At 42.1% G+C, this 21,524-nt stretch overlaps 1 protein-coding gene across 1 annotated transcript in view; it reads left to right on the forward strand.

Annotated features, from left to right (window-relative positions):
• LOC139396802 (uncharacterized) overlaps nt 1–21,524 on the forward strand; it is a 59,452-nt gene that overhangs the window by 22,997 nt on the left and 14,931 nt on the right. Inside the window, 5 exon segments of the mRNA XM_071143720.1 lie at nt 8,858–9,121; nt 9,206–9,441; nt 14,572–14,872; nt 15,113–15,360; nt 16,177–16,363. Coding sequence (XP_070999821.1) covers nt 8,858–9,121; nt 9,206–9,441; nt 14,572–14,872; nt 15,113–15,360; nt 16,177–16,363 — 1,236 coding nt within the window.

Genomic DNA, 21,524 nt, shown 5'->3' on the forward strand with positions numbered 1-21,524 from the left:
CAAACAAGCAAGATTTTTGGCTCTCACAGACCTGTAACTTTGTCTTTAAGAGGCTCCTCTGTCCTCCACTCGTTACCTGTATTAATGGCACCTGTTTGAACTTGTTATCAGTATAAAAGACACCTGTCCACATCCTCAAACAGTCACACTCCAAACTCCACTATGGCCAAGACCAAAGAGCTGTCAAAGGACACCAGAAACAAAATTGTAGACCTGCACCAGGCTGGGAAGACTGAATCTGCAATAGGTAAGCAGCTTGGTTTGAATAAATCAACTGTGGGAGCAATTATTAGGAAATGGAAGACATACAAGACCACGGATAATCTCCCTTGATCTGGGGCTCCATGCAAGATCTCACCCCGTGGGGTCAAAATGATCACAAGAACGGTGAGCAAAAATCCCAAAACCACACGGGGGGACCTAGTGAATGACCTGCAGAGAGCTGGGACCAAAGTAACAAAGCCTACCATCAGTAACACACTACGCCGCCAGGGACTCAAATACTTTTTTGCCCCACTGTAGATACTTTTATACCTGTTTCCTCCAGTATCTTCACAAGGTCCTTTGCTGCTGTTCTGGGATTGATTTGCACTCTTTGCACCAAAGTACGTTCATCTCTAGGAGACAGAACGTGTCTCCTTCCTGAGCGGTATGACGGCTGCGTGGTCCCATGGTGTTTATACTTGTGTACTATTGTTTGTGCAGATGAACGTGGTACCTTCAGGCGTTTGGAAATGAACCAGACTTCTGGAGGTCTACAAAAAAAAATCTGAGGTCTTGGCTGATTTCTTTTGATTTTTCCCATGATGTCAAGCAAAGAGGCACTGAGTTTGAAGTTAGGCCTTGAAATACATCCACAGGTTCCCCTCCAATTGACTCAAATGATGTCAATTAGCCTATCAAAAGCTTCTAAAACCATGACATAATTTTCTGGAATTTTCTACGCTGTTTAAAGGCACAGTCAACTTAGTGTATGTAAACTTCTGACCCACTGGAATTGTGATACAGTGAAATAATCTGTCTGTAAACAATTGTTGGAAAAATTACTTGTGTCATTCACAAAGTATATGTCCTAACCGACTTGCCAAAACTATAGTTTGTGAACAAGAAATTGGTGGAGTGGTTGAAAAACGAGTTTTAATGACTCCAACATAAGTATGTAAACTTGAAGTCGGCTTCAACTGTATATTATACCATCTATTGCATCTTGCCTATGTTGCTCGCTCATTGCTCATCCATATATTTATATGGATATATTTTTACTCCCATTACTTAGATTTGTGTGTATTGGGTAGTTGTTGTGGAATTGTTAGATTACTTGTTAGATATTGCTGCACTGTCGGAACTAGAAGCACAAGCATTTCGCTACACTCGTAATAACATCTGCTAACCATGTGTATGTGACCAATAACATTTGATGAAACCAAGATTGAACTCTTTGGCCTGAATACCAAGCATCAGACCTGGAACCATCCCTACGGTGAAGCAAGGTGGTGGCAGCATCATGCTGTGGGGATGCTTTTCAGCGACAGGGAAACCAGGATCAGGATCGAGGGAAAGATGAACGGAGAAAAGTACAGAAAGCTTCTTGATTGCTTAGGACAACGACCCTAAGTACACAGCCAAGACAACGCAGGTGTGGCTTCGGGACAAGTCTCCGAATGTCCTTGAGTGGCCCAGCCAGAGCCCAGACTTGAACCCGATCTAACATCTCTGGAGAGACCTGAAAATAGCTGTGCAGGGACGCTCCCCATCCAACCTGACAGAGCTTGAGAGGCTTTGCAGAGAAGAATGGGAGAAACTCCACAAATACAGGTGTGTCAAGCTTGTAGCGTCATACCCAATAAAACTCTAGGCTGTAATTGCTCCCAAAGGTGCCTCAAACAAAGTATTGAGTAAAAGGTCTGAATACGTATGTAAATGTGATATGTCAGGGGGGTTTTATTTACACATTTGCAAAAATGTATATAAACCTGTTTTTGCTTTGTCAATATGGGATATTGTGTGTAGATTGAGGGGAAAATAACTCCACTTTGCTGATGCTCAACACAGGGGACCCACAAGGGTGCATGCTCAGCCCTCTCCTGTACTCCCTGTTCACCGATGAATGTGTGGCCATGCACACCTCTAACTGTATCATCACGTTTGCAGACGACACAACAACAGTAGGCCTGATTACCAACAATGACGAGACAACCTACAGGGAGGAAGTGAGAATGGTGCAAGGAAATTCATCTCTCCCTCAACGTCAACAAAATGAAGGAGCTGATCGTGGACTTCAGGAAACAGCAGAGGGAGCATGCCGCTATCTACATCGACGGGACAGTAGCGGAGAAGGTGGAAAGCTTCAAGTTCCTCGGCGTACACATCACTGACACTCTGAAATGGTCCATCCTGACAGACAGTGTGGTGAAGGAGGCTGAAATAATGTGTCTTGGCCATTAAGACCCTCACAAACTATTATAGATACACTATTGAGAGCATCCTGTCGGGCTGCATCACCATCTGGTACGGCAACGGCACCGCCCGCAACTGCAGGGCTCTCCAGAGGGTGGTACAGTCTGCCCAACACATCTCCGGGGGGCACACTACCTGCCCTCCAGAACACCTACAGCACCCGATGTCACAGGAAGGACAAAAATATCACCAAGGACATCAATCACCCGAGCCACGGCCTGTTCACCCCGCTATCATCCAGAAGGTGAGGTCAGCACAGGTGCATCAAAGCTGGACCGAGAGACTGAAAAACAGCTTCTATCTCAAGGTCATCAGACTGTTAAACAGCTTCTATCTCAAGGTCATCAGACTGTTAAACAGCTTATATCTCAAGGTCATCAGACTGTTAAACAGCTTCTATCTCAAGGTCATCAGACTGTTAAACAGCTTCTATCTCAAGGTCATCAGACTGTTAAACAACTTCTATCTCAAGGTCATCAGACTGTTAAACAGCCATCACTAGCCAGCTACCACCTGACTACCCTTAGAGACTGTTTCCCTATATACATAGACATGGAATCACTGGCCACTTCTAATAATGGAACACGAGCCACTTCTAATAATGGAACACGAGTCACTTCTAATAATGGAACACAAGTCACTTCTAATAATGGAACACGAGCCACTTCTAATAATGTTTGCATGCTGCTTTTCTTCAGGTCTCAGTTGTAAAGGAGAACTTGTTCTCAACTTGCCTACCTGGTTAAATAAAGGTGTTCTCAACTAGCCTACCTGGTTAAATAAAGGTGTTCTCAACTGGCCTACCTGGTTAAATAAAGGTGTTCTCAACTAGCCTACCTGGTTAAATAAAGGTGTTCTCAACTAGCCTACCTGGTTAAATAAAGGTGTTCTCAACTGGCCTACCTGGTTAAATAAAGGTGTTCTCAACTAGCCTACCTGGTTAAATAAAGGTGAAATAAAAAAATACTCATCTCATATGTATATACTGTATTCTATTCTACTGTATTTAGTCAATGCATTACTCATCTCATATGTATATACTGTATTCTATTCTACTGTATTTAGTCAATGCCACTCTGACATTGCTTTTCCTAATATTTATATATTTCTTATTTCTATTATTTTACTTTTAGATGTGTGAATTGTTAGATACAACTATACTGTTGGAGCTAGGAACACAAGCATTTCGCTACACCCTTCAATAGCATCTGCTAAATATCTGTATGTGATTGTATTTGATTTGATGTATCTAATTATAGACAAGTTGACGAGCCTAATAAATAGCTTACCAAAATGTTGAGAATTGTAAGCCGGAACATATTGTAACGACCCTGGGTTTATAATCGCGGAAATTGACACCGCCGTTCGAGCAAGCTTCGATAGCGCGCCGGACTTCGGGCTAGAAGGTCGAAGGTTCGAGACCTGCTCCCTGCCTGTTTCATTACAATATCAATCAGGCAAACAAACAAAAATAATGTACCCCCTGTCAATTAAAAAAAAAATCTGACTGTAGTCTACGGCGTATTTCCTAATATTAGCGGGTTAGGGTTGTGTACGTGCCTCAGATGTTCACTTTTTTCACATGTAGTCGGGCGGTTGCGGATGAGCGATTATCAATTGCGGGTGAACAATCAGCTGACCCGCGCACCACTAGCCACCATACATTCAGCTTCTACGTCCACCTAGAGAAAATTATTATCTGTAAGAGTTACAGAGAAAACACGTCTGGTTGTTTTTACAATTATTTGTTTTGACGTTGTTTGCAGAATTATTTTTGTTTGTTAAACTGCGTTTCCAACTCCAGTCAGCAGATGGCGATGTGATTTTTTTTCAGGTGATGTTTCTCGAGTGACGTAAAATCTAGTGGACGGGACGGGAGGTTTCTTCAACAACCATCTCGGTAACTCGCTAGCAAACATGATAAATTGAAGCTCTTTGGACTAATTTAGTGTATATTAATCACAGTGTTTTAAACACACTGTATATGTATGTACTAGTTACTCCGTTTAAGTTCATATTTACGTTATCAGCTATCTGGTTTGGTATTAGCCCAGCAGTAGGCTAGTCGCTAATGCTAAATAGCTAGCTAGCTAACGTCCCCGAACATGAGCTCACTAAACTACTCTTCCTCTGCTAAAGAAAATGAGGTCTGCTGGACGGAGAAAGAAGCTCCAGGGCTGAACATTTACGTGAAAGGAGAAGAATTTACTGTAAAAGAAGAGGACGTGGAGGAAGCTATCACAGTGAAAGAAGAACAGGACGTTACAGTGAAGGAAGAGGACGCATCAACATTGAAAGAAGAAGAGGATGTTAGAGTGAAAGAAGAGGAAGAAGCTTTCAGAGTGAAAGAGGAGGGGAATGAACAGAAAGAGGAGGGTGCCGTGTTTGTAGTGAAAGAGGAGGAGGAGGTGACTGTCACATTGAAAGAAGAGGAGCAACTTTTTGAAATGAAGGAAGAGGGGGAGATTACTGTCACATTGGAGGAGGAGGAAGAAGACGAGACTGGAGTTCTGATGAACACCAGTGAGTACAGTCTTAATTTTTTTCTAGCTTCCAATTAGGCACATTCTTCTTCTCACGTGGGTAAAACCACTGGGGAAGCTGCCCTTCTCCTGACCAGGAGCAGTGTGTGGGTAAAACCACTGGGGAAGCTGCCCTTCTCCTGACCAGGAGCAGTGTGTGGGTAAAACCACTGGGGAAGCTGCCCTTCTCCTGACCAGGAGTAGTGTGTGGGTAAAACCACTGGGGAAGCTGCCCTTCTCCTGACCAGGAGTAGTGTGTGGGTAAAACCACTGGGAAAGCTGCCCTTCTCCTGACCAGGAGTAGTGTGTGGGTAAAACCACTGGGAAAGCTGCCCTTCTCCTGACCAGAAGCAGTGTGTGGGTAAAACCACTGGGGAAGCTGCCCTTCTCCTGACCAGGAGCGGTGTGTGGGTAAAACCACTGGGGAAGCTGCCCTTCTCCTGACCAGGAGCAGTGTGTGGGTAAAACCACTGGGAAAGCTGCCCTTCTCCTGACCAGGAGCAGTGTGTGGGTAAAACCACTGGGAAAGCTGCCCTTCTCCTGACCAGGAGCAGTGTGTGGGTAAAACCACTGGGGAAGCTGCCCTTCTCCTGACCAGGAGTAGTGTGTGGGTAAAACCACTGGGAAAGCTGCCCTTCTCCTGACCAGGAGCAGTGTGTGGGTAAAACCACTGGGAAAGCTGCCCTTCTCCTGACCAGGAGCAGTGTGTGGGTAAAACTACTGAGGAAACTTCCCCTCTTCCCGTGTTTTTAGTACCCTACTTTCTCTTGTACACTATGTTGCCAACTCTTCCCCCAGGTCCTTAGTGTACAAGAGATTGTAGTGCACTATGTTTTCTGTCAATATACCGGGTAAAATAATCGTTAATAAACAACTCTAATGGGGGCCCTATAAAATCTGTGATTTTGTTTTTTACTTTCCCAAATTATGTTTTCTCTGTTTTACTTTTCTGGTTTTAGATTTTTTTTTTTCATTCAAAATTACAATTGTTTTATAGAGAAACAACGAAACTGGATGTTCTGAAAATATGTCAATTGTTAAATCACGTTAGAATAAAAAAACAAATAGGTCTGGAAGAAAACTGACATCCCCTTTAATTGTTCATCTGCCCCTTTAATTGCCTGTCTAGCGAGTAAGGAATGTTCCATCCAATGAGCCGGTTTAGCGATGGTTCTGTACTGCTGCTACTCATTTCATGACAAAGTTATGCAAATAATGGATACAAATTATACACTTCCTCATGATATACTTCTGCCAGGTACTACTATTTGCAGTTAACATTTAACTGAGAAGATTTTGGGGAAAGTATTTTCATCAACCCACAAGACGGTTATGACATCAACTTGCTTCAGGCAGAGTGATAGACAAACGCGCACCACAGAGACAGACAGGGGCGATATTGCTGGAAATTAATTGGCAGATATTGTGTAAGGCTTGGCTTTTAAAGCCAATAGTGTCTAACCAGAGGTGGGGATAATGTTGTGTTGTTTAGATAGTAGCTGGGAGCTTGTGGTGTCTGCTACTTCAATCAATCAATCAAATTTATTTATAAAGTCCTTCTTACATCAGCTGATGTCACAAAGTGCTGTACAGAAACCCAGCCTAAAACCTCAAACAGCAAGCAATGCAGATGTAGCAGCACGGTGGCTAGGAAAAACTCAGTAGAAAGGCCAGAACCTAGGAAGAAACCTAGAGAGGAACCAGGCTATGAGGGGTGGCCAGTCCTCTTCTGGCTGTGCTGGGTGGAGATAACAGAACATGGCCAAGATGTTCAAATGTTCATAGGTGACCAGCAAGGGCGGTTCGTTGCTCCCGTGCCTTTCCGTTCACCTTCACACTCCTGGGCCAGACTACACTCAATCATATGACCTACTGAAGAGAGGAGTCTTCAATAAAGACTTAAAAGTTGAGACCAAATCTGTGTCTCTCACATGGGTAGGCAGACCATTCCATAAAAATGGAGCACAATAGGAGAAAGCCATGCCTCCAGCTGTTTGCTTAGAAATTCTAGGGACAATTAGTAGGCCTGCGTCTTGTGACCGTAGTGTACGTGTAGGTATGTACGGCAGGACCAAATCAGAGAGATAGGTAGGAGCAAGCCCATGTAATGCTTTGTAGGTTAGCAGTAACACCTTGAAATCAGCCCTTGCCTTGACAGGAAGCCAGTGTAGGGAGGCTAGCACTGGAGTAATATGATCACATTTTTTTTGGGTTCTAGTCAGGATTCTAGCAGCCGTATTTAGCACTAACTGAAGTTTATTTAGTGCTTTATCCGGGTAGCCGGAAACAGCCTCCAGCTCTTTGCTTAGAAATTCTAGGGACAATAAGGAGGCCTGCATCTTGTGACCGTAGCGTACGTGTAGGTATGTACGGCAGGACCAAATCCGTGTAATGCTTTTGTACTTGTGAGATTTGTTCATGACTGTTCGCGGTGGAACACGGCAAATTGCATTTACTTTTTTTTGGAATTGTTTGGCGAGCTATTTATTTATCTGTCATTTTACCAGGTAAGCTGACTGAGAACACTTTCTCATTTTTTTCAGCAACGACCTGGGGAATAGTTACAGGGGAGAGGAGGGGGATGAATGAGCCAATTGTAAACTGGGGATTGGTAGGTGACCGTGATGGTTTGAGGGCCAGATTGGGAATATAGTATAGGACACCGGGGTTAACACCCCTACTCTTACGATAAGTGCCATGGGATCTTTAATGACCTCAGAGAGTCAGGACACCCGTTTAACGTCCCATCCGAAAGACGGCACCCTACACAGGGCAGTGTCCCCAATCACTGCCCTGGGGCATTGGGATATTGTTTAGAACAGAGGAAAGAGTGCCTCCTACTGGCCCTCCAACACCACTTCAAGCAGCATCTGGTCTCCCATCAAGATACTGAGCAGGACCAACCCTGCTTAGCTTCAGAAGCAAGCCAGCAGTGGTATGCTGCTGGCAAATGACCTGCTGGAGACTCCATTAGCATTAGGTATTGGTTTGATATTTGGAGTTCGCTCGTCAATACCTCTTCAATGAAGGTCATAGGATGATGAGAGTGACACGTCTAGAATCAGATCCAAGTTGACCCTTTCTGCCAGTCATACCCTACCATGAGACAGACATATCTTGGTCATTGATCAAAAGACAAAAAGGTTTGATTTTGATCGATATTTGAAATCTTACAAACAGGTTTGAAATTCTGCGTAATTTGTTTTTTAAAATCTCAATGGTATTGTTAGATCCTTCGTATTTTAGCTATAAGGTAAGACAGACTGATCTGAGTGAAATCTCTATGGTATTGTTAGATCCTTCGTATTTTATCTATAAGCTAAGACAGACTGATCTGATTAAAATCTCTATGGTACTGCATCATATTTAATTACAACCATCTCATGTCTGATTTCATGACATTTGGTTGAAGTCTTGCCTTTTCAGGGGACAGAATTAAGACCATTCAGAATCATATTGCTCATTTGATTATTCTGGATATTTATTTATTATTTTTTTAATGACCTCAGGTTATTGAGCGATCTAGTCTGGATTAAACCTCAGAGAAGACAGTTAGATATGTTGTGAAGATGTGGAGGTTTTATTCAGGGCTCATATCCACAAAGCGTGCTGAAAAGCGCATTGACTTTTATATAATAATGAATTAGATTGTATGGAAAGATCAGCATTCCTACAATGAGACGCTCTGTGAATATGGGCCCAGGTCTCCCTGTTTACTAAATACTGTCTGTCTTTGGCAGGAGAGAGACTAGACTTTCATTCTGACAGCGGGAAGAGTCCTTCAGGGGAACCAGACCCAGAGACGTCTAAACCAGCAAGACGACACCACTGCTCCCAGTGTGGAAAGAGTTTTTCTAGGTTAGGAAGCCTGAAATCACACGAAAGAATACACACAGGAGAGAAGCCTTACCACTGCACTCAATGTGGAAATAGATTTACCTCTTTAGGGACCCTGAAAGATCACGTAAGAAAACATACAGGAGAGAAGCCCCACCAATGCTCCCAGTGTGAAAAGAGTTTCCCCCGGTTATGGGACCTGAAATCACACGAGAGGACGCACACAGGAGAGAAGCCTTACCCCTGCTCCCAGTGTGGAAAGAGTTTTTCCACATCAGGGTCCCTGAAAAACCATGAGCAAACACATTCCGTAGAAAAGATTTTCCGCTGTTCACATTGTGACAAGAGTTTTAGGAATTTACAGTACCTGAAAAGGCACGAGAAAAGACATACGCGGGAGAAGACGTTTCGCTGCTCCCACTGTGGAATTAAATTTACCTTGTTTCAGCAACTGAAAAAGCATGAGAGAATCCACAGCGGAGAGAAACGTTACGAATGCTCCCAGTGTGGGAAGATATTTACCCAGTTAGGGCACCTGAAAGACCACGAGGTAACACACACGGGGGAGAAGCCTTACCACTGCGCCCAGTGTGGAAAGGAATATAACACGTCAAATGGACTGAAAGTTCATGAGAGAACACACATACTACTCCCACACTTGTCTCATATTTTTGACTGAGAAATTGTGCTTTTGTGTTTATGCTACATGAAATCAAATCGTATAAAGCACTTTCCAAATTACATTTGTATGTTTTTTTTTATTTAAACTCATGAACTGAATATGGTGTATGTGTTACGGTTTTCTTCCGTCGAAGGAGAGGCGGACCAAAATGCAGCGTGGTTATTTCAATACATGTTTAATAAAATATAAATATATGAACAATACAAAACAATAAACGTAACTTGAGAACCTAAACCTTCTATTCTGGTGCAAACTAACACAGAGACCGGAACAATCACCCACGAAACACTCAAAGAATATGGCTGCCTAAATATGGTTCCCAATCAGAGACAACGATAAACACCTGCCTCTGATTGAGAACCACTCCAGACAGCCATAGACTTTTCTAGACAGCCCCACTATACCACAATCCCAAAACCTACAAAAACCCCAAGACAAAACACACCACATAATTAACCCATGTCACACCCTGGCCTGACCAGAATAATAAAGAAAACACAAGATACTAAGACCAGGGCGTGACAGTCTGTCAGTTGGAAAGTAGAGTTTGAATGTAGACCTGATTTAAACTTTTTTAACCTCTGGCTGCGTATGTCAGTTTAAAAGTAGAGTTTGTCTGTTTGAATGTAGATGCTCTGTGATTAAATTCTAATTTTCAAACTCTGGCTGTGTTTTCTTTCTGTGTGTGTTTGTATCTGTGTGCGTCATTCCTCCAGCACTACACATAATCGTGTGCTATGTGGTATTTTCTCCGTTGTTGATATTTGCTATGGTGGCTCACTCTGACATTTGTATCTAACAGAGTGTGGCTTTAAAGGGGCAGATGGCGTTGCACCCGCTTTGCTGCTATAACAGCCTCCATCCACTCTTCTGGGAAGGCTTTCCACTAGATGTTTGAACATTGCTGCTATAACAGCCTCCACTCTTCAGGGAAGGCTTTCCACTAGATGATGGAACATTGCTGCTATAACAGCCTCCTCTCTTCAGGGAAGGCTTTCCACTAGATGTTGGAACATTGCTGCTATAACAGCCTCCACTCTTCAGGGAAGGCTTTCCACTAGATGTTGGAACATTGCTGCTATAACAGCCTCCACTCTTCAGGGAAGGCTTTCCACTAGATGTTGGAACATTGCTGCTATAACTGCCTCCACTCTTCTGGGAAGGCTTTCCACTAGATGTTGGAACATTGCTGCTATAACTGCCTCCACTCTTCAGGGAAGGCTTTCCACTAGATGTTGGAACATTGCTGCTATAACAGCCTCCACTCTTCAGGGAAGGCTTTCCACTAGATGTTGGAACATTGCTGCTATAACTGCCTCCACTCTTCAGGGAAGGCTTTCCACTAGATGTTGGAACATTGCTTCTAATCAATAGATACATATTAATGTATAAGTCCATAGGATGCCACCTTTACAAGTCAGTTATATTTGTCAAGAATCAATAGATATATATTAATGTATCAGTTCATAGGATGCCACCTTTACAAGTCAGTTATATTCTTGAAGAATCAATGGGTACATATCATTAATGTATCAGTCCAACAATGGATGTAGCAACGGCAGATTGCCCCTTTAAAGCCAACATCTCTGAACACAGTATTCCCTTAAAGTCACACTCTGTTAGATGTGAACACAGTATTCCCTTAAAGTCACACTCTGTTAGATGTGAACACAGTATTCCCTTAAAGTCACACTCTGTTAGATGTGAACACAGTATTCCCTTAAAGTCACACTCTGTTAGATGTGAACACAGTATTCCCTTAAAGTCACACTCTGTTAGACGTGAACATAGTATTGACTTAAAGTCACACTCTGTTAGATGTGAACACAGTATTCCCTTAAAGTCACACTCTGTTAGATGTGAACACAGTATTCCCTTAAAGTCACACTCTGTTAGACGTGAACATAGTATTGACTTAAAGTCACACTCTGTTAGATGTGAACACAGTATTCCCTTAAAGTCACACTCTGTTAGACGTGAACATAGTATTGACTTAAAGTCACACTCTGTTAGATGTGAACACAGTATTCCCTTAAAGTCACACTCTGTTAGATGTGAACACAGTATTCCCTTAAAATCACACTCTGTAACACACAAATATCAGAGTGAGCCACCAAAAAAAATATAAACAATGGAGATAATAACATATAGAATGAATGTAGCCCCCGTGAGTCCAACAGAAAACACAGAGTCCATTGTCGTATATTACCTATGGAGAGTCTGCAACGCCTTTCAAATTATTCACCTTTTGTTGCCTTACTGCTTGGAATTCTCTTTAATTACTTGTTACTCTTTAATTACTTGTATTTTTTTGAAACTGCACTGTCGGTTAGGGACTCGTGAGTAAGCATTTCACTGTAAGGTCTGTTGTATTCGACGCATGTGACAAATACAATTTTATTTGTTTTGATTTGGAATTAAAATGCATTCAAATATAAATTTTTTCTCCATTGATCTACACATCCTCCTACCCCACAACTTCCAAGTGAATTTTAAAAAAATTATTATTATTTATTTTTTGAAAATCAATAAAAAAACATTTAAGTTGAAATAGCTTGGTCGGATAAGTGTCCACCTTGTAATAGCGAAAAGCTAAAAATCACAAAAAGCTTATTTCTCTCAAATTGTGTGCACAAATTTGTTTATATCCCTGTTAGTGAGCATTTCTCCTTTGCCAAGATAATCCATCCACCTGACAGGTGTGGCATTTCAAGAAGCTGATTATTTAACAGTGTGATCATTACACAGGTGCACCTTGTGCTGAGGACAATAAAAGGCCACTTTAAAATCTGCCGTTTTGTCACAAACCACAGCGTGAAAATGGCACACTGACTGCAGGAATGCCGACCAGAGTTGTTGACAGAATTTAATGTTCATTTCTCTACCATAAGCCGCCTCCAACGTTGTTTTACAGCATTCGGCAGTACGTCCAACCAGCCTCACAACTGCAGACCACGTGTAACCACACCAGCCCAGGTACTCCACATTCGGCTTCTTCACCTGTGGGATTGTCTGAGGGTGGCGGGTGCTGAGGAGTATTTTTGTCTGTAACCTGCCTAAATGATTACCGCCCCGTAGCACTCACGTCGGCAGCCATGAAGTGCTTTGAAAGGCTGGTCATCACATCAACAGCATCCTCCTGGATACCCTAGACCCACTCCAATTTGCATACCGCCCCAGCAGATCCACAGATGATGCAATCTCAATCGCACTCCACACAGCCCTTTCCCACCAGGACAAAAGGAACACCTATGTAAGAATGCTGTTCATTGACTACAGCTCAGCGTTCAACAACATAGTGCCCATAGCATCACTAAGCTAAGGACCCTGGGGCTAAACACCTCCCTTTGCAACTGTATCTTGGACTTCCTGACAGTCCGCCCCCAGATGGTAAGAGAAGGCAACAATACGTCTGCCACGCTGATCCTCAACACTGGGGCCTCTCAGGGGTGTGTACTTAGTCCCCTCCTGTACTCCCTGTGCACGCACAACTGAGTTGCCAAATACGACTCTAACACCATCATTAAGTTTTCTGATGACAACAGTGGTAGGCCTGATCACTGACAATTATGGACAACAACCTCTCCCTCAATGTGAGCAAGACAAAGGAGCTATTGTGGATTACAGGAAAAGGTGGGCCAAACAGGCCTGCATTAACATCGACGGGGCTGTAGTGGAGCGGGTCAAGAGTTTCAAGCTCCTTGGTGTCCACATCACCAACAAACTATCATGGTCCAAACACACCAAGACAGTCGTGAAGAGGACACGACAACACCTTTTCCCCCTCAGGAGACTGAAATGATTTGGCATGGCTCCCCAGATCCTCAAAATGTTCTACAGCTGCACCATCGAGAGCATCCTGTGTGGTTGCATCACCGCCTGGTATGGCAACTGCTCAGCATCTGGCCATAAGCCGATACGTAGCCTAGTGGTTAGAGTGTTGGGCCAGTATCCGAAAGCTTGTTAGATCGAATCCCTGAGCTGACAAGGTAAAAATCTGCCATTCTGCCCCTGAACAAGGCAGTTAACCCACTGTTCTCCGGTAGCCCATCAATGTAAATAAGAATTTGTTCTTAACTGACTTGCCTCGTTAAATAAAAAATAAAATACAGGCGTAGGGCCCAGTACATCACTGAGGCCGAGCTTCCTGTCACCCCATGGCAAGTGGTACCGGAGCGCCAAGTCTAGGACCAAAAGGCTCATTAACAGCTTCTACCCATAAGACTGCTGAACAATTACTCAAATGGCCACCGGACTATTTACATTGACCCCCTCTGTTAGGTTTGTACACTGCTGCTACTCGCTGTTGATTATCTATGCATACTCACTTTACCCCTACCTACATGTACAAATTACCTCGACTAACCTCGACTAACCTAGCCTCGTTACTGTTATTTTACTGTGTTACTTAAAAAAAAAAATAATAATAATTTTTAGTTTATTTGGTAAATGTTTTCTTAAATCTTCTTGAACTGCACTGTTGGTTAAGAGCTTGTAAGTAAAGCATTTCACGGTAATGTCTACACTTGTTGTAATTGGCGCAAAAAAGTTTGAAAAAAAAACAAACAATAAAGTTTGATTTGATGTGTTCAGTATATATTCAGTATATATTCAGTATGTACATATTCATATCCAGGACTTAGAGGAATGTATTGGCTGTAACAAAAGAGAAAACATATTTGCTTATTTGGAATTATTTGTTATGTCATTCAGACATTGTTTGTCAGAATAAATAGTGTGATGAATATTTATTCTAAACTGTGTTACCCACTCCAGTCAACAGATGGCGATGTGAGTATTCTAGGTGGCGCTTCTTGCGTGACGTCTAATCCTGTGTGACGGCACCGGATGTTTCATCAACAACAACAACACGGCTACTGATTCAACCACCTCGGGAGCTTACTAGCCAACATAAAACTGAAACATTGAATCTCTGAATAATTGTATAACTACACGAATTCCAGTGTTTTAAACACAGCGCTGTTAATGTATGTACTAGTTGATAAAATACTTAATTCGCTTGCTAAATTTGCTACGGAGCCTAGCACCAGGGTAGTCGATAAAGCTAGCTAGCTAACATCCCCGACCATGAACTCACAAAGTTATTCCTCCCCTGCTGAAGAAGAGGTCTGCTGGATGGAGAAAGAAGCTCTTAGGCTGAACGTTGTCGTAAAAGAGGAAGATGGTGATATTACAGTGAAAGGAGAGGAAGAAACATTCAGAATGAAAAAATATACAATGGAGGCTATCACGTTGAAAGAAGAAGAGGATGTTAAAGTGAAAGAAGAGAAAATACCGTTTGTTGTGAAAAAGGAAGAGGGGATCGAGGCTGTCACATTGAAAGAAGAGGAGACTGAATATCTGATTAACACAAGTGAGTACTGTCTTAAAAACAGGGACAGAAACTACGCAGTTGTTGAACTAATGTGTGGTTTTAAAGAGGCATTCTGTTGACCTCCATTTTAGTGTCGTTTGTAATCAGAGTTCTCTCGACAATTGCTCTCCGACGGAAGATCCTATGATGATGAGTGATATGTCTGAAATCATATGACGGTAGAGAGCAAGCTACACCCTCTGTTTGTTTTTTTTAACCGACAAACTCTTCCCTTTACAGAGCCAAAAACAAGGCAATATGCTCTGTTCTGGCCCTCCCAGAGCTCTACATTGAAAGAGGACATCAGAAAGATACAGGAAGGATCTAGTGTGGCACCCGTGAGTCCCAGACAGTTTGGTGGTGATGATGACGACGCCATTCACTGCAACGGAGAACGGGACATGAAGGACACCGATTGGTTTCCTAGCAACAGACTGGAGGCGGAGTCGGCTCCAGAGAAGCACAAGCCAGCGCAGAGGGAGGGTGGTGTGAGTATAGGATATAGGCTTATCCTATAAATTAATGAAAACTAACTATGTGCTTTTTGGTTGATATTTTTTTTTAGCCTCTGTAACTTTCTCACTCGTCATTATTCACCGTTAATTCAGGATGATCCGTAATCATTGTGGCATCCACATGAATGTAGAAGTGTTTAGAAACATATTTTATTCTTATTTATATTAAAAGTGACTCCAAAATGATACAATACACTATTTACCATGAATTTATATTTGGCACGAAATTATCTGAAACACTACAAAACAGAAAATGCATCCAACAAGTTTGTAGAGTCATATACTTGATGTAATCATTGTGTGCTAGGAATAGGGGACAAAATACGACACTTTTTACTACTTTAACACACATAAAGGTGAATTTGTCCCAATACTTTTGGTCCCCTTAAAATCAGGGGAACATTGAACAAAAAGTGGTGTACTTTCTAAATGGTTCACCTGATATGGATGAAAAATACCCTCAAGTTAGACATGACAGTCGGCACTTTAACCTCGTAGTCATGGTATCATTTCCAATCCAAAGTGCTGGAGTACAGAGACAAAACAACAACAACAACAACAACAACATGTGTCACTGTCCCATTACTGTTGGAGCTCACTGTATGTAAATGTAGTTGGTAAATAGAGGTTCCTCCCCTTGGACTTTCTCCTCCAATGCATTTACAGCAGGAGGTTCAGAGAAAGAGAGGATTCAAGGGAAAGACTTTTGAGAATTTTTAAATTCCTTGTCAGGTAGGATAGTTTTTTCCCACCTTAAATTGATTGTCTTTATTTTTTTGTGGTTTTCAGAACACATCTCTCCCACTCCCCTCCCCTGTCCCTGAGTCCCCGGGTCGTGCCTCTCCCGGTGGCGCCTTAATGTGGGGTCTGAAGAGGGTGTCTGTGCGGCTGGTGGACTGCAGGAAAACAACGTGGCTGAGTGAAACTGTGAGAGAAGGAGAAGAGGGTGATTCAATGTCATCAAGTAAGAACAACGGTGTGTGATTAGATTGGATTAGATCAGGGGTTCCCAAACTTTTTCACTCGGGCCGGTGCCCCCTTCCAGTAATGGGGAACATCCCGCGCCCCCTCCCTGCGCGCACACGCCACGCCTTTCTATGGGCACAAACTGTTCACACATCTTGTTTGGTTGAGAGAATATTGCAGGTTTCAAGCTATGCATGTTATCATGGGGTGCAGAGAAAATGTAGCCGTTTTAAAGCACATTTTCTTGTAATTCTATACATTTTGCCATGTCTAATGTGCATTCAAATTATTAGAAAATTACAATAATAATATATGGGGGAAAAACCCGATATAAAAATATGTTAGTTGACCTGGACATTTCTGACTAATTATAAATAGCTTTCTAAGGTCTGTAATGACTGACATGGGCTAGTTGACCTGGACATTTCTGACTAATTATAAATAGCTTTCTAAAGTCTGTAATGACTGACATGGGCTAGTTGACCTGGACATTTCTGACTAATTATAAATAGCTTTCTAAGGTCTGTAATGACTGACATGGGCTAGTTGACCTGGACATTTCTGACTAATTATAAATATCTCTCTAAGGTCTGTAATGACTGACATGGGCTAGTTGACCTGGACATTTCTGACTAATTATAAATATCTCTCTAAGGTCTGTAATGACTGACATGGGCTAGTTGACCTGGACATTTCTGACTAATTATAAATATCTCTCTAAGGTCTGTAATGACTGACATGGGCTAGTTGACCTGGACATTTCTGACTAATTATAAATATCTCTCTAAGGTCTGTAATGACTGACATGGGCTAGTTGACCTGGACATTTCTGACTAATTATAAATAGCTTTCTAAGGTCTGTAATGACTGACATGGGCTAGTTGACCTGGACATTTCTGACTAATTATAAATATCTCTCTAAGGTCTGTAATGACTGACATGGGCTAGTTGACCTGGACATTTCTGACTAATTATAAATATCTCTCTAAGGTCTGTAATGACTGACATGGGCTAGTTGACCTGGACATTTCTGACTAATTATAAATATCTCTCTAAGGTCTGTAATGACTGACATGGGCTAGTTGACCTGGACATTTCTGACTAATTATAAATATCTCTCTAAGGTCTGTAATGACTGACATGGGCTAGTTGACCTGGACATTTCTGACTAATTATAAATAGCTTTCTACGGTCTGTAATGACTGACATGGGCTAGTTGACCTGGACATTTCTGACTAATTATAAATATCTCTCTAAGGTCTGTAATGACTGACATGGGCTAGTTGACCTGGACATTTCTGACTAATTATAAATAGCTTTCTAAGGTCTGTAATGACTGACATGACAAGAGGAACTGATGATGCACTGCCCAATTTCTTAATTGCACTTTGTGTATTTTACTATTACAACTTTCAAGAGTACGTTTAAAGCCGGACTGAGTTCCTTTAAAGTCCCACGACCCCACTGGATTAGACTCCAATCTGCTTCTGTTACAGTTAATTTATTACGAAGGAGAGGGGGGGGGATATCACCGCTCAACAGAAAAGGGGAACTAACAAATAAGCCCTGAACAACCAGTAGGAAACAGGTGAGCTTTTAGGAGGGGTTCTCAAAGACACTCATGGGAGTGTCAGCTGGAAGTTGAAAAGCAACAAGAATCGGGGTCCTAATAGACACCATAAGTGCCCAATCAATTTGTCCCAGAAAAGGCAAGCCAAACTAAAAACCCACACCAACTTATAATATGGAGGTAAACACTAGTGGAGCAAACCACAGAGGAGAATGCTGGTGGAGCAAACCACAGAGGAGAACACAACTTATAATATGGAGATAAACACTAGTGGAGCAAACCACAGAGGTAAACACTGCTGGAGCAAACCACAGAGGAGAACGCTGGTGGAGCAAACCACAGAGGAGAACACAACTATTAATATGGAGGAGAACACTGGTGGAGCAAACCACAGAGGAGAACACAACTATTAATATGGAGGAGAACACTGCTGGAGCAAACCACAGAGGAGAACGCTGGTGGAGCAAACCACAGAGGAGAACACAACTATTAATATGGAGGAGAACACTGCTGGAGCAAACCACAGAGGAGAACGCTGGTGGAGCAAACCACAGAGGAGAACACTGGTGGAGCAAACCACAGAGGAGAACACTGCTGGAGCAAACCACAGAGGAGAACGCTGGTGGAGCAAACCACAGAGGAGGACACTGGTGGAGCAAACCACAGAGGAGAACGCAACTATTAATATGGAGGTAAACACTGGTGGAGCAAACCACAGAGGAGAACGCTGGTGGAGCAAACCACAGAGGAGAACGCTGGTGGAGCAAACCACAGAGGAGAACACAACTATTAATATGGAGGAGAACACTGGTGGAGCAAACCACAGAGGAGAACACTGGTGGAGCAAACCACAGAGGAGAACACAACTATAATATGGAGGTAAACACTGGTGGAGCAAACCACAGAGGAGAACGCTGGTGGAGCAAACCACAGAGGAGAACACAACTATAATATGGAGGTAAACACTGGTGGAGCAAACCACAGAGGAGAACGCTGGTGGAGCAAACCACAGAGGAGAACACAACTATAATATGGAGGTAAACACTGGTGGAGCAAACCACAGAGGAGAACGCTGGTGGAGCAAACCACGGAGGGGAACACTGGTGGAGCAAACCACAGAGGAGAACACAACTTATAATATGTAGATAAACACTGGTGGAGCAAACCACAGAGGAGAACGCTGGTGGAGCAAACCACAGAGGAGAACGCTGGTGGAGCAAACCACAGAGGAGAACGCTGGTGGAGCAAACCACGGAGGGGAACACTGGTGGAGCAAACCACAGCGGTAAAACACTTCCAACATCTCTCACGCCAACTGGAGCGCTGGGCCAGCCGCTCTTAAATATCAGCTGTGTCAGTACAGGTGAATCTAACGACTGACTAGCGAGACAACAGGTGCAACACATCCTGACCAACAAGAATGATTCCAATTAATCAAACAGAATCAACCTCGAAAAATGAAATTGAGCAAAGCCTATAACAGAGGGCAACCTAACATCTCATAGCAAAAATACAAACAAAACCCCAAAGCCTATAACAGGGGGCAACCTAACATCTCATAGCAAAAATACAAACAAAACCCCAAAGCCTATAACAGGGGGCAACCTAACATCTCATAGCAGAAATACAAACAAAACCCCAAAGCCTATAACAGGGGGCAACCTAACATCTCATAGCAAAAATACAAACAAAACCCTGTTAGACATGTTGGAGTTCTAGCCCAGCTAATATTTTAAAGGATGTCTGTGTTCCTTGTAGTAATAAGTGGCAAAATGTTTCATGTCTGAATTTCTTTGAATTGATTTGAATTACATTCCACTTCCTTCAATTCAAATTTAATTCAGATTCTGCTTATTGTGGGTGTAGCCAATTGAAATTAGAATTTCAATTCATGGGTTGAATTGAATTACTATTCAGAAATTCCAAATTAACCCCAACCCCTCCTGTGAGACCCTCCGTAAACCGTACATGATACCGACAACATCTTGGTATCATTATACCGTCCGATCTTTGATCTGTAAACCAGACATGATACAGACAACATCTTGTTGTCATTATTCTCCTTATAACGGGCCCTAAAATATGTAGTATGTCTAGATTCAGAAATGCAATGAATTTTTCACATTCATTTATTCAACATATTAGTAGGCTCAGAAGTACCCTTTTTTTATTTAGTTAAATAATAGACATATTGTTTTAAATAATACACTCTTCTTGTATGTTACATTTAATTTCCAGAGTGTCTTTTTGGAGACCTGGCCTACCCTGTATTTCTCACAACATTGAATCCATAGAAGGGTTCTTTGGAGGAAGGATTGGTGAAATCTATTTGGCATTTGTATCTTAAAGCATAATTGAGAAATAATGACTTGAAGTTACAATATTTGTGAGATTTTTTTAGGCCTTTACCTCGGCCTCCTTTAAGACTCCATAATGTTTCATCTGCAGGTGATACAGGCCTCCATTAAGACTCCATCATGTGTCATCATTAGATGCTACAGTCCTCCTTTAAGACTCCATAATGTTTCATCATTAGATGCTACAGTCCTCCTTTAAGACTCCATAATGTTTCATCATTAGATGTTACAGTCCTCCTTTAAGACTCCATAATGTTTCATCATTAGATGCTACAGTCCTCCTTTAAGACTCCATAATGTTTCATCATTAGATGGTACAGTCCTCCTTTAAGACTCCATAATGTTTCATCATTAGATGGTACAGTCCTCCTTTAAGACTCCATAATGTTTCATCATTAGATGGTACAGTCCTCCTTTAAGACTCCATAATGTTTCATCATTAGATGTTACAGTCCTCCTTTAAGACTCCATAATGTTTAATCATTAGATGCTACAGTCCTCCTTTAAGACTCCATAATGTTTCATCATTAGATGCTACAGTCCTCCTTTAAGACTCCATAATGTTTCATCATTAGGTGCTACAGTCCTCCTCTAAGACTCCATAATGTTTCATCATTAGATGCTACAGTCCTCCTTTAAGACTCCATAATGTTTCATCATTAGATGCTACAGTCCTCCTTTAAGACTCCATAATGTTTCATCATTAGATGCTACAGTCCTCCTTTAAGACTCCATAATGTTTCATCATTAGATGCTACAGTCCTCCTTTAAGACTCCATAATGTTTCATCATTAGATGCTACAGTCCTCCTTTAAGACTCCATAATGTTTCATCATTAGATGCTACAGTCCTCCTTTAAGACTCCATAATGTTTCATCATTAGATGGTACAGTCCTCCTTTAAGACTCCATAATGTTTCATCATTAGATGCTACAGTCCTCCTTTAAGACTCCATAATGTTTCATCATTAGATGCTACAGTCCTCCTTTAAGACTCCATAATGTTTCATCATTAGATGTTACAGTCCTCCTTTAAGACTCCATAATGTTTCATCATTAGATGCTACAGTCCTCCTTTAAGACTCCATAATGTTTCATCTGCAGGTGATACAGGCCTCCTTTAAGACTCCATAATGTTTCATCATTAGGTGCTACAGTCCTCCTTTAAGACTCCATAATGTTTCATCATTAGATGCTACAGTCCTCCTTTAAGACTCCATAATGTTTCATCATTAGATGCTACAG

This window comes from Oncorhynchus clarkii, unplaced genomic scaffold, assembly GCF_045791955.1.
Source record: "Oncorhynchus clarkii lewisi isolate Uvic-CL-2024 unplaced genomic scaffold, UVic_Ocla_1.0 unplaced_contig_3033_pilon_pilon, whole genome shotgun sequence".
NCBI classification, from domain to species: Eukaryota; Metazoa; Chordata; class Actinopteri; order Salmoniformes; family Salmonidae; genus Oncorhynchus; species Oncorhynchus clarkii.